Raw genomic sequence first — 25,594 nt, 5'->3', positions numbered from 1 at the left:
GATACGTAGGCAGTATTAGGATTCAAATGCTGTTGTAGAGAATTACAGGTGCTTTGGGACTATGAAAGTAGTATCTTAAGTCAAGCTGGAGGATTTGGGAAATCATCTTGGAGGAGATGATATCTACTAGAAGACCCAAAGTACAAGGCAAGGTATGGATAAAGAAGTGGAGAAGAAGAAATCCTGCAAGGGCATAGGATAGAGGGAATTGGGGCATGGCTGCCATCCAGCCAGGACACATTGGTATCAATGTGCTGTTTGTTTATAAGCCTGCATCTCCATTGACTGGTTGTTGCCTCTCCAGCTCTTGTTCCGTTTGATAAGTGTACCTATTCTGTACTGGTGGTTAAATATTTTGGATGACGTGTGCAGGAGACAGCAAAGAAGAAAGAGGGATAAAGACAAAAGTAGGGAGGAGATATTCCCACGGCCATGCCGTTAAAGATGTTTTCAGGAAAGACCAGAGTGCTTAAAAATTTGGTTCGCAGGAAGCAAGTGCAACAGTACTTAGAACCTAGAAGAGACAATGGGTTTTGCCTACAGAAGAAATTTAGCGCTTTCATCCCCAACCCTCTGCCAAACTCCATGCCGTTCTCCCGTAGTTTTCCGCGATGACTCTCTCCTCCATGGGCTCAACTCGGAGCTCCCACAGCCCAAGGTCAGGGTCAGCTTGCAGCTTTACCTGTGGCCACTGCATCTCTTGGTCATTTCTCCAGGGCTCCTTGTGCTCTGAACCTTCTGCAGTCCTGACTTGAAGCCCTGCTGGCTCTCTCTTGAGGCTTCTTCCTGTGAAGCCAGTCTTTAACCAGGAGCCACACGAGGGCCACCAGGACCAGGAAAACTAGGCCGATCCGAAGGAGATTCTGGGCATTGTGATCCCGGAGGACAGGATCTGGGGTCAGAAGAACAAGAGTGATCGCTCACAGGAACCTACCAAGACCACTTCACCCCATCTCTCTTCCTCTCTCCTTTCCCGATCTTATGTCCTTTAGTGCCTACAGCCCCCGCTGCTGGCTTACCTTCCTGGAATTGGGTCTCTGTGGTTAACATGTAGGCGTCCCAGTGGTCTGCAGAGGATAAGGAAAGAGGAGACGTGAGGAAAAGAGATGATGTGGCCTCTTCCATCCCAGGCTCTCCTACCCTTGGATATACTCCCTGACGTTCTATAGCTTTTCTAGGTCCACCCCTCGCACTCCAGGTCCCAGTGGCTTCATCTGGCAGGTGGAGTGGAAGAGGGAAAAGACATACTGTATAGCACAGGGAGCTCTACTTAATGCACTGTAGTGTCCTCAGTGGAGGGGACATATGTCTATGTACGGCTGATTCATTTTGCTGTGCAGTAGAAGCTAACGCAACATTGTAAGGCAACTATGGTCCGATAAAAATTAATTAAAAACCAAACAAAAGAAAACAGAAGACAGACAAACCAGAGGAAGAATTCAGCTCTAGGACTAATAAGCGTGTGTCTCCAGGCATATCTTCTGTGTGAGCCTCTGTTTCCTCATTAAGTCAATCGCCATCCTTTCTTCTTCGTCCCACTAGTCACGTCATTCAGTCTTTTTTTTTTATGATTCTATATATACGGCATTCTTTTTTTCACACGCACGCACACACACACTGTATTTTATTTTTACAAGAGATAAATAAACCGACACCAAGCATTGCAAATGGATGACCACAACAAAAGCAGCAATGACTGCAATTTCCAACCACGAAGCACACTCACACTGTGTCATGATAATGACATTCAGTCCAGGGATCCTCCACTGTACGTCATTCAGTCTTAACCAAACTTCTTCAAGGTCCTAAATGAGCTGCCCCAGCCCACCACACCCCTGCCATCCCCCCTCTGACATCATTTCCTGTCCACTGGGCTCCTGGCTGTTCTTTTATCACCCTGCCCATCTTTCTGCCTTAGGGCGTAGGCCTAAGGACTAATGCCCTCAACTCTTTCAGCTCTTCCCCCCACCCCAGTACACAGGCCTCTCACTGTTGTGGCCTCTCGCATTGCGGAGCACAGGCTCCGGACGCACAGGCTCAGCGGCGATGGCTCATGGGCCCAGCCGCTCCGCGGCATGTGGGATCCTCCCGGACCGGGGCACGAACCCATGTCCCTTGCATCGGCAGGCGGACTCTCAACCACTGCGCCACCAGGGAAGCCCTTTTTTTTTTTTTTAAAGTCATTATTGAATTTGTTACAATATTGCTTCTGTTTTATGTTTTGGTTTTTTGGCCACGAGGCAGGTGGGATCTTAGCTCCCCGGCCAGGGATCACACCCGCATCCCTGCATTGGAAGGCGAAGTCTTAACCACTGGACCGCCAGGGAAGTCCCTCAGCTGTTTGCTTGGAGCCTCCTTCTCTGTGAGGCCAGTGTGGACGGCTCTGCTAAGTGCCGCTACCTGCCCTCTTCCCCACGCCTTAATGCCGTGCGTTCTACGTTGTCTTTTTCCGCACCGTCGTTTCCTCCTTGTGTGCTATGTCATTGGTTGATGTATCCTGACTTTGACTCATGGCCTGCCTTCTCCCGCTAGAATACGAGTGCCACACAAGCAAGGATCTTTGGTTGACTGATAGAACTGTAGTTCACGGCATACGCTGTACACTCAAGGGATATTTTGAACGAATGCCAGGTTTTTAGTGTCACTGGGAGGCTCTGAGTCCTTCCCCAAGTTTAGAAGTACGTGTTACTCACCAGAAGAGGTGTGCTCTGTGGGCGCAAAGGTGGTGTCCCCGGCATCTCCTGGCAATGGAGACAAGGAGAAAAATCAAGGGATCTGGTCTTCCCACTTATTCTCTGCACTCCACCCCCCGCCCGCCATCTCTCTGGCGATATTCCTCATGCGCTATCAACTGGGCCTCTGGGAAATCAACGTGGATGAGGGCATTGGTGAAAAGTACCCTCTGTGCGTCTTCCCACCTGCCTCTTTGCTGCCTCTCTCATCATTGTTTGGGGGTCAGTTAGGGATCCAGAAAGGACATGGGGTAAAATTGGGGGGTGTCCTCACCTTTGACCAGGAGCTTCACGGGCTCACTGGGGAAAGACCATGCATGTTTGTTATAGGAGCCAAAACATCTGTACGTGCCTCTGTGAGCTGTGCTCACAGGGCCCATGGGGAACTCCGCCTGCATATTCCCATATCTGTGCTGTGGGCGGCTGGATCTTCCCTCCTTGAGCAGAAAGAAGGTGCTTGTTGCTGTTTCTAGGCGGCAAAGGAAGGTCACTTTCTCTCCTGAGGTCACCTCAGGTCTGGGTTGAACTGAGAGGGTGGGTGTGTCATACAGTCCTGCGAGAGAAGGTGGCTGGTAGGTAAAGAACATAATTTTTTTTTTTTTTTGGCCAGGGGGCATGTGGGATCTTAGTTCCCCAACCAGGGATTGAACCCACACCCCCTGCATTGGAAGTGCGGAGTCTTAACCACTGGACCGCCAGGGAAGTCCCGGGAAAGAGCATCTGTATCCTGCTTCCTATATGCCCCATCCCTCTTCTCCTTAGGACCGGGATATCACTCCCCAGAATCTTGGTCTCTTCTTCTGTCTCCTAGATTTGTCTCGGTCATGGACATACCCTCCCCGATCTCTCCCTTCACGAGTGAGACATTTGCTCCCCTAGCTTCCAGGAGTGTTAAGATAAATCTCTTTCTAGTGATACAGATGAACTTACTTGCAAAGCAGAAATAGAGGCACAGATGTAGAGAGCAAATGTATGGATACCAAGGTGGCCGGGATGAATTGGGAGAGGGGGATTGACATATATACACTACTGAATACTATGTATAAAATAGAGAACTAATGAGAACCTACTGTAGAGCACAGGGGACTCTACTCAATGCTCTGTGGTGACCTAAATGGGAAGGAAATCCAAAAAAGAGGGGATATATGTATACGTATAGCTGATTCACTTTGCTGTACAGCAGAAACTAACACAACATTATAAAGCAACTATACTACAATAAAAATTAATTTAAAAAAAGATGAATCTCTGGGAATTGCCCTACATCATTGGTCCTCAGCGTTTGGTCCTTGGGACCAGCTACATCAGCATCGTCGGGAGCCTTGTTAGAAATGCAAATTGCCAGGCTCTACCCCAGACCTACTGCATCAGAAACTTAGGAGAAGAGCAGCCATCTGTGTTTTAAAACATTATTATCACTTTTAGTCGTAGTAAGATATACATAAATCTACCATCTTAAGTATTTTTAATTGTACAGTGCTGTGGTATTAAGTACATCCACGTCGTTGTACAACCATTATCACCATTAGTCTCCGGAATGTTTTTCACCTTGCATAACTGAAAGTCTGTGCACATTAAACACTAACTCTTCATTCCCCCTTCCCCCAGCCCCTGGCAACCACCATTCTACTTTCTGCCTCCGAATTTGAGTATTTTAAGTACCCCATGTAAAGGGAAATGTACACTTATTGATCCTTTGATGACTGGCTTATTTCACTCAATATAACGCCCTCAAGTTCATCCATATTGTATCGTGTGTTAGAATTTCCTTCCTTTTTAAGACTGAGTAATATTCAGTTGTATGGATGGACCACATTTTCTTCATCCATTCATTCACTGATAGGCAAAGGATGTTTCTACCTTTTGGCTATTATGAATAATGCTTCCATGAACATGGGCTTACTGAAGTCATCTGTGCTTCTACAAGCCCTACAGGTGATTCTGATATCTACTTAAGTTTGAGAACCATATCCCTCAACTGGAGGGAACCATCTGACCCAAGATTACCTGGCCTGCCAGTCACCTGAACCCCATTTACTTTGTCTTTTTTCCATACCACCATTTTGCCCTCACATGCTATATAATTGATTTGAATTTCCTGACTTTGACTCATGGTCTCTCTTCTGCTAGAATACAAGAACCACAAAAGCAAGGGTATTTGTCTGCAGTCTCCCTAAGAGTGGTTCTCAGCCAATTACTGTTTGATACAGTGGGGGGTACAGAGCTTCCAGCCTCATTTCAAGACTATTCTGAAAAGCCATCCAGGTCCAGAGTCCCACATTTGCTCGGCCGAGGTCTCAGCTGAAGCTGCATCACAGTCCAACTTCCCCTTCTGCCCAGCCTGTCCCCCTCACTCATCACAGGTGTGGTGTTTGAGGCCACTCCACAGTAACCCCCTCTGTGTACAAATATCCATCTCAGAGCCTCTTTTCTGAAGAACCTGAGACAAATCTGCTTCTAGGACATAGAGACAGTTCTCTAAAGATAATCCCTGTAGGAAATAATCAACCCTCTACATTACCCTCAAGACAAAAACTAGTATCTGAGTGAGGCTTGGAAGAGAGTAAAGGAGATGAATAAGTGATGACCCTGCCCAGGAGTCAGACTGAGGAGTTGACTCTACAGCTATGCAGTGGGACAGTTACCTGTTACCACCAGATCCAGAGGGTCACTGGGCTCTGACCAGAGCTCCCCACTTCGATAGAAGCACCTGTACTGCCCTGCAGTCTGTGAGGTCATGGACGGGATGGGGAACTTTACTCTGGTCACCGTCCCAGGTGACTTCAGTCTCTCAAAGGCAGAAAGGCCTCCCTCAAAGCGCAGTTGGTACTCAACGGCCTCTTGAGTTCCTTGGCACCAGATGATCGCCAGTTTTCCTTTTGGAATCATGAAACTGGGTTTGGCCCAGATGACAGGTTTCGAGAGAGTCTCTGGAAAGGAATCAGAGGCTGGAGTTCCAGATAAAGCCCCTGCCCACCCTACTTCCCACCCAGCTGCTGGTCTCAAGCCCTCCTAGCAAGCCAGAGCCCCTGCCCCCTCTTCCAGTTGTGCTCAGGTGGATACTTAGCCTCAACCCAGACTCTGGGGCTTTGAAGGAAGGACTCACGCTTCTGGATGCTGGTCCTCTGGCTCAGAGACAGCCCTGGAAAACAGGAATTATGAGATACATTGCCCCATCCACACTAGAGCCCTGAATTCCGTCTCTCTTTCACGCAAGAACTCACCAAGAAAGAGAAGGGCCACAAGTGTAGAAGGCATAGCTCAGATCCTGCCTGGCTCATACGGAGAGCTGGGGGGAGACTGAGTCCTGCAGCCCAGGGAGAGGCGCAGGATGTGGTGAGTGAAGCCCAGCGCCAATCACCACGGGACTTTCACACTGACTTTTTTATGAGAAAATTCAAAGATCTCCCCCCACCTCTGGCCATCGGGTATAAGGAAAGGAAATGGTCCCCATGACACATCTGATCATACCTGTGGTTTCTAACCAGAACCTCTGATAGTTGTCTGCCTGAACTGAAACTCATTTCTGGGTCAACTTCTAAATTTTGAAATATGGACATTATGCCCAAGGAAGGCATAGGGTAGTGTGCAGAGCAAAAGCCTTAGGATCATTGAAAAAATAGAGGTTTGGGCTTCCCTGGTGGTGCAGTGGGTGAGAGTCCGCCTGCCGATGCAGGGGACACGGGTTCGTGCCCCGGTCCGGGAAGATCCCACATGCCACGGAGCGGCTGGGCTCGTGAGCCGTGGCCGCTGAGCCTGCGTGTCCGGAGCCCGTGCTCCGCAACGGGAGAGGCCACAACAGTGAGAGGCCGGCGTACCGCAAAAAAAAAAAAAAAACATAGGTGTTTAACTTTGGCTCCCCTGTGTACATTCATATGCTTGGATGTTAACTGACTTCATCAGAATGGAATGATAATACTGCTTTCTTCAAAGATTTGTTACAATGTTTCAATAAATAATATATATATATATTTTTTTTTTTTTGTGGTACGCGGGCCTCTCACTGTTGTGGCCTCTCCCGTTGCGGAGCACAGGCTCCAGACACGCAGGCTCAGTGGCCACGGCTCACGGGCCTAGCCGCTCCGCGGCATGTGGGATCTTCCCGGACCGGGGCACGAACCCGTGTCCCCTGCATCGGCAGGCGGACTCTCAACCACTGTGCCACCAGGGAAGCCCAATAAATAATATTTTTAAGCAAAAATATATTTTATTTGTTACATAATGACATTCCTTTAGTCTGTTATAAAGCAGAAATTAAATATTAAAATATTAGGTACTTTAAAATATTAAGTACTTAAATATTAAAATATTAAGTATTAATATTAAAATATTAAGTAATATAATATTAATATATTAAGTACTTAATATATTTAAAATGCAAAATGTGTCCATTGTTCTTTTTTTAAGGGTCTAAATAATTTTAAATTAATTAATTACTTAACTGAAGTATAGTTGATCAACAGTATTGGATTTGTTCCAGGTGAACAGCACAGTGATTCATTATTTTTGCAGATTATCCTCCATTATAAATTATTACAAGATAATGGCTGTAGTTCCCTGTGCTATATAGTATATTCTTGTTGCTTATCTATTTTATACATATTAGTTTGTAGCTCTTAATCCCATACTCTTTATTTGTCCGCACCCCCTTCCCTCTCCCGTTTGGTAACCACAAGTTTGTTTTCTATATCTGTGAGTATGTTTCTGTTTTGCATATGCATTCATTTGTATTATTTTTTAGAGTCTACATATAAGTGATATCATATAGTACTTGTCTTTCTCTGTCTGACTTATTTCACTAAGCATAATATTCTCTAGGTTCATCTATGTTGCTGCCAATGGTAGAATTTCATTCTATTTTATGGCTGAGTAATATTCCACTGTGTGTGTGTGTGTGTGTGTGTGTGTGTGTATCACATATATCACATCTTAATCCAGTTGTCTGTTGATGGACACTTGGGTTGCTTCTGTGTCCTGACTATTGCTGCTGTGAACATTAGGATGCATGTATCTTTTTGAATTAGTGCTTTCATTGGTTCCGGATGTATACCCGGGTGTGGAATTGCTGGATCCTATGGTAGTTTTATTTTTAATTTTTTGAGGATCCTCCATGCTGTTCTCCATAGTGCCTACACCAATTTACATTCCCACAATAGTGTAGGAGGGTTACCTTTTCTCCCCACCCTCTCCAGCATTTATTATTTGTAGACTTTTTGATGGTGGCCATTCTGACGGGTGTGAGGGGGTATCTCAGTGTTGTTTTGATTTGCATCTCTCTGATAATTGGAGATGAGCATCTTTTCACGTGCCTGTTGGCCATCTGTGTGTCGCCTTCCCTGTATCTGTGGTGCACTGGTAGGTAGTGTGGACCCTCGCCTGTTTGACTGTCAGGCCCTGCCTCGTGTGGTGGCTGTTTACCCACTGGTGGGCAGGCCCAGGTCCCAGGGTGGCTTCTTGTGGGACCCCAGGGATCCTGGGGCTGGTGGTGTCCCACTGTGGATGGGTTCCTTTGCTGTGCAGAATCTTTTTGGTTTGATGTTGTCCCACGTGTTTATTTTTGCTTTTGTTGCCTGTGCTTTTGCTGTCATAGCCCAAAAATTTATTGACAAGGTCAGTGTTGAGGTACATTTTTTCTTATGTTTTCTACTGGGAGTGTTAGTGTTTGGGGTTTTATGTTTAAGTCTTTTTTAAAAAAAATTAATTTGTTTATATATATATACTTTGGCTGCGTTGGGTCTTCATTACTGCATGCGGGGTTTCTCTAGTTGCGGCGAGCGGGGGCTACTCTTCATTGTGGTGCGCAGGCTTCTCGTTGCAGTGGCTTCTCTTGTTGAGCATGGGCTCTAGGTACACGGACTTCAGTAGTTGTGGCATGCAGGCTCAGTAGTTGTGGCCCACGGGCTTAGTTGCTCCGCGGCATGTGGGGTCTTCCCCGACCAGGGCTTGAATCTGTGTACCCTGCATTGGCAGGAGGATTCTTAACCACTGCGCAACCAGGGAAGTCCCTATGTTTAAGTCTTTAATCCATTTTAAGTTAACTTTTATGTGTGGTGTAAAAAAGGGTCGAATTTCATTCTTTCACAGATGTTTTCTTCCAGTCTGTGGCTTTTCATTTCTCTTGATACTGTCTATCACAGAGTAGAATTTTTAAATTTTAATCAATCCCAGCTTATCGATTTTTCCTCTCATGGATCATGTCTTTGGTGTTGTGTCTAAAAAGGCATCACAAAACCCAAGATCGTCTATGTTTTTTTCTAAGAGTTTTGTAGTTTTCGTTTTACATTTAGGTCTGTGATCCATTTTGAGTTCACTTGTGTGAAGGGTGTAAGGTCTGTGTCTAGATTCATTTTTTTGCATGTGGATGTCCGGTTGTTCCAGCACCATTTGTTGAAGAGAGTATCTTTGCTCCACTGTATTGCTCTTGTTCCTTTGTGAAAAATGAGTTGACTATATTTATATGGGTCTATTTCTGAGCTATCTATTCCATTCTGTTGATCTATTTGTCTATTTTTTGGTCAATAACACACTCTCTTGGTTATTTATAGTAATTTTTGAAGTTGGTGTGGAAATGGGGGCGAGTGCTACCCCCGCATCACATAATAGTAATGATACTTTCCTCCTCTATTTTCTGCTACGGAGCTCACCAACTCAGAGTGGAACAGTTTATTCCAGCAGTGTGCAAAGATCTGAAGATAAAATCATCTTGAGAGGCAAGGTTTCTGGTAACCAGACTTGAAAACCATTTCCTATGTGTAGGCACTGTTCTGAGTGGCTGGCATCATTCATTCATTGAATTCTCATGATAACCCAATGAAGTTGATAGCATTTACTCCACCATTTCCAGATAAGGAACTGAAGCACAAATAAGTTAAATAAATGCCATGTTTTATCCAGCTCATTAGAGGGGTTGGGTGATCATCTTAGGGGAATATGCTCTGAACCTGGAGTGTTTTCCCTGGACACCACATACTAAGGGCAATCATGCCATCCATTCTCCCTAAGTTTGTCTCTGGTTTCTCAGGTACTTCTCTGTATCTATTTAGTCCAGCCCCAGTTTTCACCTTAAGCTCACACCTGTGCTCCTAGGACTATCCCCATATGCACACTGTAAGCCCTGTTGGAGATGATGGATTTCAAGTCATGACTCAACCACTGAGGTTGAGTCATTTTTGATCATTTAATGATCACTTTTAATCATTTTTGATACTTGAAGAAACTCAACTTAATTGAGATGTAACTTACATACTATACAATTTACCATTTAAAGTGTAGAATTCAGTGGTTTTTATTATATTCACAGAGTTGCTCAACCATCACCATAATCTAATTTCATAACTTTTTAATCACCCCCCCCAAAAAAACCCCTCCAATACCCACTGGCACTCACTGTCTAATACCCCCTCACTCTCCCAGCTTTGGGCAACGACCAATCTACTTTCAGTTTCTGTAGACCACAAAGAACTTTTTAAAAATTGTGGCAAAACATACATAACACAAAATTTACCATTTTAACCATTTTTAAAAGTTTTTTTTATTATGGTAAACACCTCCACATACATGAAACTTACCTCCTTCACCATTTGTAAGTGCCACCGAACAGTGGCAGCTAGGACATGTACGTCGTCATGCAATCATCACCACCATCATCTCTAGAATTGTTTCATCTTCCCAGACTGAAACTCTGTATCCACATATTCATATCATTATCCAAATCATACCATTTCTGAGCCTCTGTTTGCTCGTGTGACATGACTGTCACATGATTGATTGAATTAAAATTGATTAAATGAAAATTCACGGCGTTACAGCTATGCTCATATAAATGAAACGACCAGCATAATGCCTGACATAGAACTGAAAGTCATGTATATGGGAAAATAACCTAAAAAAGAGTGGATATATGTATATGTATAACTGATTCACTTTGCTGTACAGCAGAAACTAGCACAATATTGTAACTCAACTATACGCCGATAAAAATTTTAAAAAAGACAACTTAAAGTCATGGATTATAAGCCGCCATACACCTTGCCCTTAAGCAAAGGCCTTATACTTAACTTAAATCAGTCTAATACATAAACTGCCAAAGGCTAATGCACTCACTACTCAATGTCTGAAATAAGAAGGCAAAGCCGAATTTATTATTACTGTAGTAGGGAGAGTTATGCTGGCCAGACACAGTGTCTCCGAGCAGAGCCCACTGCTGATCCTATACAGGGTTTTTGGGAAATGTGGATTTTCAGGGGCTCTTCTGGTTTGAACGTTATCCGTAAAAGCATGTTTGTTCGAGGGAGTCTTATTTTGATTGGCTGTCTCTCACCGGTGTGGTTACTGGAGTGAACCTGTTTCTGATTGGCTGTTAGAAGCAGGGAGCTGTCTGATTGGTTGAATGGTCAACGTGAGTGGTCATTGACGGGTTATAAACCCATTCTGGTGGCTACTTGTCATCGTGGCTACAGAAAAATCAATCCTTTTCCTAGGAGTGCAGGACCCTTTTATTCTCAGAGCCCCTTTTCCAAACGAGGCCCTACCATAGACAAAACCACGTATGTGAAGCTAATCTCTTCCCTCTCTGGGAAACAGGCTGCATTGCATTTCTCTGGTCGATTTGGATCTGATATAAAGACTCTCATCGGTCCTCCTCTGCAGCTGTGGCACTTCCTTGTCGTTTATTTGGCTCAGTCACTAACATTTCCTTGTTTATCTGGCTCAGTCACTAACTTATTTACTCATGATCTCAATAAATATATCCAGTACGTCATGTTTTCTAGACGTCATGATGCATACTACAAAAAGATGAATCGATAGACTAAGTAGCTTAAAGTACTGAGATGATCCAAAGGAGATGCTTGTTCCGCTGCTTTCACAAGTCTGTTTACTCTGCGTTAGAGGCATGAGATATTTTGAAGTGGGTTAGTTTCATAAGAACAGGAGAGCCTTCTTAAGAGTCGGAAAAGCCTGTGTTAACACACAAATGTTACTGTAGGGAAAGCTAGAAGCACAGTTGTGTCGTGGAATATATGGTATGTTGAGTGGACAGTATTCATAATTAATTATTAGCATTCGTAATTAATGGAATTCTAGGTGTTAAGGTCTTCTATCAGGAGGATGTAATGGTATTTGGTGCTGATAAGTTCAAGACAAAATGAATGTATGAGCCAGAACTTCTGTGCAGGAGGGGTGAAAAACAGTCAGCAAGGAGAATTGAGAATGCTTTGCATTATTTTTTTTATCACAGGAAGAGTTAAGCAAAGATTATATTGATAATTCTTTTTTAAAATATTTATTTATTTATTTGGTTGCACTGGGTCTTAGTTGCGGCAAGTGCGCTCCTTACTTGCAGCTTGCTGGCTCCTTAGTTGCACCACGTGGGGTCCTTAGTTGCGGCAGGCGGGCTCCTTAGTTGTGGCATGCAAACTCTTAGTTGCGCGATGCATGTGGTATGTAGTTCCCTGACCAGGGATTGAACCCAGGCCCCCTGCATTGGGAGCGTGGAGTCTTATCCACTGCGCCACCAGGGAAGTCCCTGTACTGAGAATTTTATCACCAAAGTCTAGCAGGGTGGGCTGCAAATATATCAGATTCATATAAGAAAATACCATTTGATTGGTTTGCAAAGGGATCCAAGCTTGTTAGTACCTCGTTCTCCCTTGTGCTCTCCTTGTAGCTTTCCAGAACTCCACAAGTGCTGGCTGTTGTATTCAGTGCCTGGTGTCTACCTGGTGACCCTTTGGAGTTAGTCCAAAGGTCCATTCTGTCTGAGTTTTCTGTCTACTGCAGCTCAGTTCAGGCAGATCTTGCTGGGCTTCCTCGTGTGGAACCTGATGGCCAAGCCAATTTTCAGCCAGAATGGCCAAGAGAACCACCAGGAGCAGCCCTGCCATGCCCATTCGAATCAAGTTCTCCGTCCTGTAATCTTGGCTTGTGGTATCTAGAGATATAATTAGAAGAGATGAATATCACTGGTCATGTTTCATTCCGTCCCATCCCAAGAACCCTGGAAAGGGAGCTCATTTCCCTATTTGTGGTTTCACTGGGACCCCCTCCTCCACACGTGCATGCATTCATGAGCACCCTACTTCATATTAAACATAGGTCCAAGGGTGTGGTTCCCCGGGGAGTCTTGTAAAAGGGGGAGGAGGTGGGTATGAGCATGTTGTGTTTGCTTTTCATTCCCTCCTCACGTGGCAGTGTCACTGACTGTCTAATCATATCCCTGCAACATCTTCATGGATCCAGAGTCTGAAAGTCTCTCCTCTATGTCATCTTCACCCCACATAACAATGTGTGTTCCTTTCTCACACATGACAAAGGGTACAGGATGGCTGGTATCTGGGAAGCAAGTAGGAGAAGCATTTCAGATAAGCTTAGAGAAAATTTGGGACTTCCCTGGCCATCCAGGAGGTAAGACTCTGTGCTTCCACCATAGGGGACACGGGTTCAATCCCTGCTCAGGGAACCAGGATCCCACATGCCATGCTGCCGAAGACACAAAAAACGAAAAACAAAAACAAAACAAAACAAAAAAACGGAACGGAAAAACTTAGGGAAAATTTATCTCCACTATTGTGTGACCTTTCACTAGACATTTCTATTCACTGAACCTTTAAAAAGATTTCTCCATTTGTTTTATGGACTTCATGGACCTCTATTCCTCTCAAGGATGTAGTAAAATAGTGTGAAATTACAATGCTCAGAAATCCTAGTAACTCTCTCCTGTTAAAATACAGAAATCAATTCCAAGTGAGTTTGGAATTCCTAATTGCAAAGTGCAAAATGTTTCAAGTTTGAGAAGATAATACAGAAGAGGACCACCTTGATGTCAGATAGGAGGTGATTTCTAAAACAAGATACATTGATTATCTACTCTAAAGGAAAAGGCTAATAAATTCACCCCTCCTCCACTGTTGCCCAATTGTCCCTGCAACATTCATTGAAAAGACCATTCTGTCTGTATGGTCTTATGGTGCCATGACTATCATATTTGCTTAACTTGTAGAATGACTGGACAAGGTACATAAGAGAGACATATGTGGTCATCCCACTCAGCAATCAGCAGCTGCTTTCCTCTGCTATAACTCTTTGTTTTCTCCCTCTGGGCACAGTGATGCGTGCAAACAATATAAAAATGAAAGTTTTTTTTTTGACCACGCCATGTGGCTTGCAGGATCTTAGTTACCCAGCCAGGGATTGAACCTGGGCCCATGGCAGTGAAAGCCCGAGTCTTAACCATTGGACCACTAGTGAATTCCCAAAAATGAAGCTCTTGATAGAGGGTTTTTTTTTTTTTTTTGGCTGCACAACACGGCATCTGGAATCTGGTTTCCTGACTAGGGATCGAACCCGTGCTCTCTGTGGTGGAAGCACCGAGTCTTAACCACTGGACCACCAGGGAAGTCCCTTGATAGAGTTTTTTTAGAGTCTTCCTCAGTCACCCACTCTGAGTGGATTCTAGTATTATAGGTTAGTTTCAGGATTTTCAGCTGCAACTAAGCATGTGAAAAAGGAAGTGGATTCGTCAGAGGTTGTGTCTGGCAACTCCTATCTCAACAACACCCCTTAATGTGACTCCAGATGTTGGTCTCTCCTTTCTCAACAGGCCATGTGTTTTCAAAGGACACTGGAGAACTCAAGGAGAGGATGTGGAAGTCAAATGTGATGTGGGTGAGAAGTGCTTCTTCTCTCTCTCTCTCACTTTTTAAAATATTTATTTTATACTGGAGTACAGTCAATTAATAATGTTGTATTAGTTTCAGGTGTACAGCAAAGTGATTCAGTTATACATATACATGTATCTATTCTTTCTCAAATTCTTTTCCCATTTAGGCTGTTCCATAGTATTGAGCAGAGTTCTCTGTGCTGTACAGTAGGTCCTTGTTGGTTATTCATTTTAAATATAGCAGTGTGTACCTGTCAATCCCAAACTCCCTAACTATCCGCACCCCCCCACCGGTAACCATAAGTTCGTTCTCTAAGTCTGTGAGTCTGTTTCTGTTTCGTAAATAAGTTCATTTGTGTCATTTTTTTGAAGAAAAGATTCCGTATATAAGCGATATCACACGATATTTCTCTTTCTCTGCCTGACTTACTTCACTCAGTATGACAATCTCTAGGTCCATCCATGTTGCTGCAAATAGCATTATTTCATTCTTTTTTATGGCTGAGTAATATTCCATTGTATACATATACCACATCTTCTGCTGGAGAGGGTGTGGAGAGAAGGGAACCCTCCTGCACTGCTGATGGGAATGTAAATTGGTGCAGCCACTGTGGAGAACAGTGTGGAGGTTCCTTAAAAAACTAAAAATAGAGCTACTGCATGATCCTTCAATCCCACTCCTGGACATATATCTGGAGAAAGACATGGTCCGAAAGGATACCTGCACCCCAGTGTTCACTGCAGTGCTTTTACAATAGCCAAGACACGGAAGCAACCTAAATGTCCATCAGCAGAAGAATGGATAGAGAAGTGCTTCTTCTCTCTTCGTGGTCCTCTGAGTAATGACCTCTCCTGCCCCACTGTTCTTTCTCAGTGCATCTCTTTGTATTCCTGCCTGATGCCAAGGCCCTGGACAGTCAGCCAGAGCCCTGAGGAGGAGGACATACGTCTGGGTGGGGGTGCACTTACCTGTGACCACAAGCTCCAGGGCATCACTGGGGGTGACCATACATAAGGGCTGCCACTGTACCAACTGTAGCATGTGTAGATCCCTGAGAAGCTGAGGTGCACAGGACCCAGAATGAAGTCACCCCAGCGTCCCCCGTTTTGGTGCTGTGACAGAACGGCCCTTCCCTCCTTGCTCAGTGAAAATCTATTGAATGAGATGTGTGCTGAACTGCACCGGAAGGAAACATTCTCCCCTGGCAGCACCACAAGGCAGCCATCAGTGGAGAGGGAGGGTTTGTCGTACAAGCCTAGAGGAGCAGAGAGTGAGCTGTTAGCAGGACTTGGTGTCATTGCCCTGTATCCCCGCCACTCACGCTGGATCTGTGCTAAGAGAAGCGAGGAAGCCAACATTTCCTGCTGCAATGGAATGGGAGGTGGTAACATCCCCTTTCACTGCTACAGGATCTATATACTCTGTCCCCAGTTACTGTAGATAGAGCTGAGCAAGCAAGCAGATGAGATGCCATCTTCGAGAGATAGCGATGTAGTCTGTCTCTAAAGCCAGAAGTGCCACACGATTCTGTTCCCAGTTGCAATGTGTGGGTTTCTCCCCACACCACTGAGCAATTCTGAGACCCCAGCTGGGCATCCCACAAGTCAACTCAGTTCTTTTTTTTTTTCTTTTTTTGCGGTACGTGGGCCTCTCACTGTTGTGGCCTCTCCCGCTGCAGAGCACAGGCTCTGGACGCGCAGGCTCAGCGGCCACGGCTCACGGGCCCAGCCGCTCCACGGCATGTGGGATCTTCCCAGACCGGGGCACGAACCCGTGTCCCCTGCATCGGCAGGCGGACTCTCAACCACTGTGCCACCAGGGAAGCCCAAGTCAACTCAATTCTGACACTCTCTCCCTGGCAATAACGTCAGATCCCCCAGGTTTAGTGCTCCAGGTTAAGAGCTCAGTCCTACAACACCTCCCCCACTTCAGACACCAATCAAAAGTCTGGGTTGTCACCTGTGCTTCTGACACAATGGCTACAAATCAGAAGTTCCCAGGACCCAGTTCTTGGGTTCAATTTATTTGCCAGGGTGGCTTACAGAACTCAGGAAACCAGTTTACTTACTAGTTTTCTGGTTTATTATGAAAGCATGTATCAGGAACAGCCAGATGGAAGAGATGCATAAGGCTTCATTACATAGGCAAGACTCTTGAAGTCATTGGCCATTGGTGATTGATTCAACCCCCAGCCTCTCTGCCCTCTCTGGAGGTCAGGTGAGGTGGGGCTGAAAGTTCCAACTCTCCCATGACCCCTGGCAACCAGCCCCCATCCTTGGGTGCTTTCCAGAAGTCACCTCATTAACATAAACTCAGATGTGGTTGAAAGGGATTTCTTATGAAAATGAAGACTCCTTTATTGCTCATCGCTTAGGGAATCCCAGGGGTTTGGGGAGCTCTGTGCCAGGAACAGAGGATGAAGACCAAACATATGTTTCTTAGGATAAGTCACAATATCACAGGCCATGTGTTGGGGAGAGAGGGAATGGTATCCAGAGAGTTTGAGGAGTTATGGCAGGGGCGGAAGGATCTTCTTTTTATTCTTTGTATAAAAAGCATAGATAGAAGAACCTGGAAACTCAGGGTGCAACCTTCTAGAAACACAGGGTTAGGGCACCCTGAGGACAGAGCTTCAAACTGAGGGCTGGACGCATGCAGCAGGAACATAACTCCCCACTCCTTAGGTATGAGCTGCATATAGTGATTTCCTTCCATATGGAAAGGGAGGGTGGGAGGAGGAGTCATGTTGCAGTGGAGAAACCTGACAAACACTCTCAGCCGGGTATGCGAGCTCAGCATCAACAGCCATATTCATTGGTATAGTACGTACCCTTGCTATGATATGATTAAAAATGGCACTGGGCCTTGGTGGTCTTCTTCACCGTGATCCATAGCCCCTGTCTCATCATGAGTAAAACATCAGACAACTTCCAATAGTGGGGCATCCTGCAAAATACCAGAGCAGCACCCCTCAAAACTGTCGAGGTCATCAAAGACAAGGAAAGTCTGAGAAACTTCCACAGCCAAGAGGGAACTAAAGAGACATGACAACTAAATGCAGTGTGGGATGGGATCCCAGAATAGATGAAGGCTGTTGGGTAAACACTAAGGAAATCTCAATGAACTTTGGCTCATTATAGTATATCAATATTGGTTCATTAATGGTAAGGGGTGTATCATACTAAAGGAAAATGTTCGCACCTAGGTGCTGGGTATGTGGGAACTCTCTGTTGTACCTCCTCCATTTCCCTGGAAATCTGAAACTGTTCTAAAAATAGCATCTCTGAAAAAATAAGAAAGGAAAAAGACCTGAGGGTCAGAGACTGTGGATGTGGCCTCACCTGTCACCACCAGCTCCAGGGCTTCACTATGCACTGACCAGCTGTACTGTTTTCTGTATCGGCACTGATAACATCCTGCAGTATTTGTATCCATGTGTTTAATGACAAACTCAGCTGTCTTCTGAAATCCCAATTTCTTCTCCACCACTTTGTATGTGGAGTTTCCCAGGATCTCCAGTTGGTACAGGTAAGACTCAGGAGTTCCCCGGCACAGGATCTTCACAGACTCATTCCAGGGAATCACAGAACCGGGCGTGGCAGATATGGTAGGAATGGAAAGATTCCCTAGAAGAAAATAGAGCCCACACTCAGGTGGCCTGCCATGGAGAAACCGTACTTCTTTCTTTCACTATGGGGGGGGGACAAATAAATTAAGGTGTGGTGGACTCACATTTCCTGCCTTTAAAATATTTTTTTAGTAGTTTCTAATTGTGGTAAAATAAAATGTGTTACATAAACATAAAATTTACTATTTAAACCATTTTTGGGGCAAGGGAGGGGGCGGCTGGGGCCAAGTGAGAGTAGCATCGACACATCCACACTACCAAGTGTAAAGTAGATAACTAGTGGGAAGCAGCAGTGAACCAATTCTAAGTGCACAGCTCAGTGGCATTAATCACACTCACCATATTGTGCAACCATCACGGCCATCTATTTTCAGGACTTTTTCATGATTTCAAACAAAAACCCTATAACTGTTAAGCAGTAACTCTCCACTCTTTCTTTCCTTAGGCCCTGGTCACTTCTAATTGACTTTCTGTCTCTATGAATTTCCCTATCCTACGTACCTTGTGTCAGTGGAATAACACAATATTTGTCTTTCTGTGTCTGGCATATTTTACTTCGTGTAATGTCATCAAGATCCATCCATGTTGTAGCCCATGTCAGAATATCTTTCCTTTTTATGGCTGAATAATATTCCACTGTTTGTATAGACCACATTTTATTTATACATTCATGTCAATGGCTATTTAGGTTGTTTCCACCTTCTGGCTATTGTGAATAATGTTGCTATGAACATGGGTGTATAAATATCTTGTTAGAATCCCTGCTTTCAATTTCTTTTGTTATATATATATGCAGGTGGAATTGCTGGATTGGATATTTAGTTTTTAAGAACTGAAGGATTTTTTGAGGAACTGAATTCCTTCCGTTTTATATATATTTTTTATTCAGGTGAAATTTACGCAACGTAAAATTAACCATTTTTAACGTATGCAATTCAGTGTCATTTAGTACATTCACAGCGTCGTGCAGTCATCACCTCCGTCTAGTTCCATTTTCATTGCCTCGCAGAGGAGACCCCATACACATTAATCCTACCCTCTCTGCAGCCCCTAGCAACCGCTAGTCGGCCAGGCAGTTTGTTGGTGTTTTGTCGCCATGGTAATCCTTATGAACACGCAGTTCCGCTCTTCACTCTAACGTAAGGGTGCTGAAGCTTGGGGAAGCCGTACCCATTGCTCAAGCCCACAAACTGAAGAGTGGTGCAGCCTGGTCTGCAAACTAGGGCTGTCTCACTCCAGCTCCTCTGCTGTCTCTGCAGATGGGGGAGAGCTGTCTCTCCTGCAGCAGTTAGAGAATGCAGTGTGGGGGACAGCCAGCAAGTGTCCGACGGATATGATGATTAGTTCTGTGAGAGAGGGCGGGAAGGCTGGGACTTGGAAACTCCCGCTCTGGGAGTGCGATTTAAGATGGAACGGGACTTGGAAACGTTTTGGGGTACCCGAGGGTGCGGGTTAGCTTCTTGGCACCAATGCATTCATACGGAGTGGCTTTAAGAGAGTGATTTTGCATGTTGAAGACTTCTGTCCTTGGCTTTAACCCCTATACAGAAACTAGCAAACAGGGGGAGGGACACTCAGAATCTGCTGGTTCCCTTTGTCAAGGTGTGTCATCTATTTTAGACCTGATGGTGATGTGCTCAACTGCAGCTCTGTGAAGGGGGAAACAAGGGAGTTTTCCGTCCTCAGCAGGATTGTTGTGAAGCAAGACGAACCCTGCAGGACTTCCTTATGTTCACTCACCAGTACCTCCATGTATTTGTTATTCCGAGATTCGCAGAGAGATGCCTCCATTAACTCAGCACATTGTTTATCTACTCTCATGGCTTAAACCAGTAGTGCTCAACAGGAGACAGACAATTTTCCCTTCCAGGGGACAATCTGTCAATATCTGGAGACACCTTTGGCTGTCACAATTGTGGTAGAAGATACTATTGGCATGTAGCGGGTAGAGGACAAGGATGCTGCTTAGTATCCTATACTTCACAGGACTGCCTCTAAAACAAAGGGTTATCCAGTCTCAAATGTCAATAGTACCGAGGTTGAGAAACGCTGACCTAAACAGAGGCAAAGGCTAAATCCAGGTCTGAGCACGATGAGTTTGAGGGATCCCGAGATACCACAGTGAGGTAGAAATTATGCATGGGAAGCACAGCAGAGACAGCTAGAACAAAGAATAAGATTGGAATTCATCCGGGCCTTAGACTATTTCTCCTGCTCTTCAATCCTGGAGCTGCCATGAGGATATAGGGGGACTGGAGGAGACTTAGGGGAACACTTATCATCCGGTGCCTGAATCTTCTGGCCAAGACAGAGCACTGGAAGAGAGACATTCATGAAAACTCAATCCGCAGATTTCCAGTCTTTATTATAAGTCACCCAACATAATGACATACAGGTGTCATTTTAAAAAATGATTTTATTTTTTGGCCACACCGCGGGGCATGTGGGATCTCACTTCCCTGACCAGGGATCGAACCCACACCCCCTGCAGTGGAAGCGTGGATTCTTAACCACTGGACCACCAGGGAAGTCCCACAGGTGACCTTTCTTTCTTCTACAGCAAACATAGTAAACAAGACTCGTCTTTTAGTTTTGTCTTCCAGATTCCAGCCCTGAGGCTCTCATCTGTAGGAGCTCTGGAACCATCATGGGTCTCCAGGCAGCCTGGCATGGGTCGAATGAACCCCACAAGGTCAACTTGACCACTTGATCGTGGAGCCTTACAGGCTAGCGTGGCGTTGGGACTTGGGCAGATGCAGTTACAGATACCTGGGCAAAGGCCATCTCTCCACTAAGGAGATAAGAATCTTCTCGCAGCTCCTGAAATCACTGAGTTCTTACGTTGAGAGAGACCTTGACTATTTTGGGATCCCCCCACCTTTCCCTCTGAACCACTTGCATTTGAGGACTCACCGAGGCAGAAGAGGGTGGTGCCTCTGGGGGCCGTGGTTCTGACACAGCCAGCCTCAGCCCTGTTAGCTTCTTGTTGGTGCACAGCAGCAGATGGCAGATTCTCATGAGGCAGGAGGATCCACAGGAAGTATGAGAGCAGAGGTCCTCATCAGAGAATTTCTACATCTATTGCTCCACAGGAAGGGTTCCTTCCCAGGGAACTTCATTCTGGGGAGCTCTTGGGTGGACTCTAAGAGGAGATCCGTCTTCCCGTTTATGTTTCAGATGAGAAGTGAGTGTTTTCCTTAACCAGTGTCTAATGGGGCTCAAATTCTTCTTTGGATAAGATCCCACATCTAAATGGAGGAGCTTGGCACAGAATATTAGATGGGTGCCATACAGACAGAGATATTTCTTCACTGATCCATCAGTCAAAAGCCAAGTGGCCTTGGCTGTTATGGATCCACATGTCCTCCCCGGAATTCATGGACCAAGTTTGGGCTCAATCAGGCAGGCAGTGTACTCTTATGCTTTGGATTATCTCAATGCCGGCATGCAGAGGAATTTTTTTTCAGGAGGTATTCACCATCTCTAAAGAAAGAACCTCCTATATCTATATCTGTATTTAAACCTGTAATCTGTAGATAGATGATGGATTGATAGAGAATATAGATTAGATAGATAGATAGGTAGATAGGTAGGTAGGTAGACAGATGGACAGGCAGATAGACAGATAAATGTGGTCACAGATACCTGGCTATTACTAGTTCTTCAAGTATGAGAAGTCAAACATTTCACATCAGACTTTCTACTGGCTGTCTTATTTTCATTGCAAGGCATCACTCTTTTTTTCAACTTTATGGAGATATAATTGACATAACATTGTGTAAGTTTAGGTGCACAATATGTTGATTTGATACACTTCGGTGCTGCAAAATGAGGTCCATTGTGGCATTAGCTAATGCCTCTACCACCTCACATAATTGCCATTTCTTTTTTGTGTGTTTGTGGTTAGATCTACTCTCTCAGCAACTTTTAAGTATAGAATATAGTATCGTTAATTATACTCACCATGCTATACATTGGAGCCTTAGAAATTATTTACCTTTTTTAAAATAAATTTATTTATTTTATTTATTGATTTTTGGCTGTATTGGGTCTCTGCTGCTGCGCACGGGCTTTCTCTAGTTGCGGCGAGCGGGGGCTACTCTTCGTTGCGGTGTGCGGGCTTCTTACTGCAGTGGCTTCTCTTGTTGCCGAGCACAGGCTCTAGGTGCGTGGGCTTCAGTAGTTGTGGCTCACGGGCGTAGTTGCTCCGCGGCGTGTGGGATCTTCCTGGACTAGGGCTCTAACCCACGTCCCCTGCATTGGCAGGTGGATTCCTAACCACTGTGCCACCAGGGAAGTCCCCAGGTTCATGTTCTTTTTGACACATCAGAACCCCTGGTAGGAGGTAAAAATTAAGCAGTAAGGCAGGGACTACAGCACCTCTCAGTGTCCATCCAGCCTATGCCTGTGGATGGGGGGCAGGGCAGGGGCTCATCTCCTGCCATGTCCGTGCCTTCTCCATGGTCCCTGCTTCCATGGGGCACCCCTGAGACTGGCAATATGAACCCCGCCACCTCCTTAGATCACTCCAGCCTACTGGTGGCACCAGCATCCTGCCCTTACCTATTGCTGGCTAGTCTCACTTCCCCTGTTTGGTTTCCTAACTTATCCTTCACCTGGATACCTGTATTGGTTACCTATTGCTGCTGTAAGAAATTGCCACAAACATGGTGGCTGAAAAGCACACAAATCTATTATTTTGTAGTTTTGGAGTCAGAAGTCTGACACAGGTTTCACTGGGTTAAAATCGAGGTGTCAGCAGGGCTGTGTTCCTTCTGGAGCTCTAGGGGAGAATCAGTTCCTGTGCCTTTTCCAACTTTGAGAGGCAGCTCGAATTCCTTGTTTCATGACCCTGTCCTCTATCTTCAAAGCCAGCGCTGGTTGGTGGAGTCTTTCTTATGCGCTATTACTCTGATGCTCACTCTCCTGCTTCCTTCTTTCTCTCTCTCTCTTTTTTTTTTTTTTTTTTTTTTTTTTTTTTTTTTTTTTAGCGGTACGTGGGCCTCTCACTGTTGTGGCCTCTCCCGTTGCGGAGCACAGGCTCCGGACGCACAGGCTCAGCCGCCATGGCTCACGGGCCCAGCCGGTCCGCGGCACGTGGGATCTTCCCGGACCGGGGCACGAACCTGTGTCCCCTGCATCGGCAGGCGGACTCTCTACCACTGCGCCACCAGGGAAGCCCCCTTCTTTCTCTTATATGGACCCTTGTGATGACACCGAGCCCACCTGGATAATCTGGGATAATCTCCCCATCTCACGGTCAACTGCTTACCAACATTAGTTCCATATCCAATTTCGTTTCCCTTGGAATGTAACATAACACATTCATAGATTTGGAGTATTATGATGTGGACATCATGGGGTACAATTATTCTGCCCACTATAGTACCCAATTTCCTGCATTAAATACTCTTTTATCTAAAATACTTGGAGCATTTCCTGTTGTTCTGACTGGACCCTGACCGACACTTCCACCAGAAAACTTTGGGATTAGGAAGATTGGCTCAATGGGTAGCCATTCTGGACAAGAGCTCTCTGACCTGTGGCCACAATCTCCAGGGGCTTGCTGGGTGCTGACCACACAGAGGGAAGTGACTGTAATGACCATGACATCTGTAGGTCCCTGCATGTGCTGAGGTCACAGGGCCCATGAGGAAGCTGTTCTGAAATATGATGTCTGGGAGCCCAGGGACATGGGCTCCATCATCCTTGCACAGGCTGAACCTGTCAAAGCCGAGATGGGAGTCTACTGAAGAGTCACATGCTGTCCTTGAGGAACCATAGGGTTTGGCCAGGCTGACAGGGAGGGCTTGTCCTGACCACCTGGGGGAGAAGGAGGCACAGCTTAGAGAGGAAAATGGGGAGCCCCTTCCCCTCCCTGTGCTCAGGTTCCTCCTCCTTCCCACATCTCTAAGGCTTCTTTCCAAACCAGGGGAACCTGTGCCCCATGGAGAGTCCTACGCCACAGAGACATGGCATATCCTACAAGAAAAACATCTGCTGAGAACTTTGAGCAAGTGCCGACTAGTGGACACTTACTAGATGTTGATAATGTAAAATTAGTTGCATAAAACAAGACAGAGTAGACAATGAACAGAAGAATAACGTGCGTCGAGTGAAATGATGTCAGCTCACACGAGAAACACATGACACGATGGAGCCTACAACAGAACATCCTGGAATCTCAGGATGAAAGCAGGGCAGCAGCAGTAGTATGCTGCAATGCCTGCTCTCGTGGAGCTGCTGGAGAACTTGAGTTATTGCCTTGTCCTCTGAGGGTTTGTTGTTTCTGGCACTGCTTCCTTCCCTCACTCTAGAGGTAACACCATCTCCTCCCAGACACGCTAGGTCTGAGCGTCACAGTCTTCTGTTGGTGCCCTAGAGCCTGGCTCAGCAGAGGGAAGAGTGTCTAGGAAGGGTTTCTGGACCAGAATTGGGGGCTAGATATTCCTGGGCCCCGACTTTCTACTTCCCAAGAGACTCACCCTCATATTGTTATGACTTCCCACCAGCAACCCCTCACCCTACCTTCTGTGCTATATCCCCTCCTATTACAGGAAGGTCTTATTTGAGGTGGATGGCAACCCAAGGTTTGGGGAAAAGACTCACCCCCTTGTGCCCAGATCCTCTGGATCAAGAAGAACCCTGGAAAGAAAGACTTATGTTGGACAGTCCATCTCATGTAAGACCTGGCCCCCCACTCCTGCTTCCACCTGGCCTGTGAGCCTCGTTGGCTAGGACTGTGCTCGGCTGAAGATGAACTCAGCCATCAAGGTCCACCTTGCCTCCATGGAAGCAGGGCTCTCTGCTGTGGAGGACTCAGTGTTCCAGCCCATTGTGTCCACCAGAGTGTTCCCTGCCTTCCTTCCCTTCCAGGACCCACCAAGACACGCCAGGCTGATGATGGTGGGCAGCACAGTGCTGCTGCTGCTGAACAGAAGGCAGTGACCCAGCAAACCTGAAAAGCACACAGGATGTTACGATGGCGGCCCAACTCATGTCGTGTACAGGTTGACCACAGGACGGAGAGGTGACTCACACAGGCTCTTCTTACCTTAAAAAAGTCAGTGTGGGGGGCCCAGCTGAGGGAGGAATTGGGCTTCCCGGAAAATTTTCGGACTAGAGCCGTCTCTTCAGATCATTTAACAATGGCCAGGCTTGAAACGTAACCTCTGACCCAACCCACCTATGACTACATTGTTAAGTTTACCAAAAATTTATGCTGCAATATCTAATCTGCTATTACCTTGATACATTGAATTATTGTCTTTTTTCATATTGGATATGATTTTCATAGAGTTTCTTATTTCTTTCTTTCCTACGTTTAAAAAAATTCCCAAACATTATGTTTTATCTTTACTGCTCAACCATCTTTATGATACCCATAGTAAAATTTCTTTATTGAAAATGCTAATTTTATGATTTTTAAAAATTTATGGATTTCCTTATACTGTATCATCTTTTCCCTGTATGTATGTATTTCCAAGTTCCTTGAACACCTAACAATTTTTTAAAAATCGACGTATAGTTGACTTACCATATTATATTAGTTACAGGTGTATTACACAGTGATT

The 25,594-nt window shown here is 45.4% G+C and overlaps 2 protein-coding genes across 2 annotated transcripts; both read right to left on the bottom strand.

Moving 5' to 3' along the window:
- Positions 1-426: 426 nt before the first annotated feature.
- NCR1 (natural cytotoxicity triggering receptor 1) lies at positions 427-5,990 on the bottom strand (the record flags this gene model as incomplete). The annotated part of the gene is made up of 7 exons (XM_082607527.1): positions 427-892; positions 1,020-1,067; positions 2,694-2,741; positions 3,007-3,285; positions 5,378-5,662; positions 5,788-5,874; positions 5,957-5,990. The coding sequence occupies 7 exons, from the start codon at positions 5,988-5,990 to the stop codon at positions 705-707; spliced, it is 969 nt and encodes a 322-aa protein (XP_082463653.1). The 3' UTR covers positions 427-704.
- A 6,443-nt stretch (positions 5,991-12,433) lies between these two features.
- Positions 12,434-25,019, bottom strand: FCAR (Fc alpha receptor; the record flags this gene model as incomplete). Its single annotated transcript, XM_082606705.1, is given in 8 exon segments — positions 12,434-12,663; positions 15,361-15,393; positions 15,396-15,647; positions 17,734-18,018; positions 20,294-20,335; positions 20,934-21,033; positions 23,663-23,843; positions 24,904-25,019. Coding segments are annotated over 8 exon segments (1,239 nt in total).
- Positions 25,020-25,594: the final 575 nt, after the last annotated feature.

This window comes from Mesoplodon mirus, assembly GCF_964341445.2.
Source record: "Mesoplodon mirus genome assembly, chromosome: 19".
Classification (NCBI taxonomy): Eukaryota; Metazoa; Chordata; class Mammalia; order Artiodactyla; family Ziphiidae; genus Mesoplodon; species Mesoplodon mirus.
Note: the sequence above shows the minus strand (reverse complement) of the source record. Positions and strands in the feature narration are given on the sequence as shown.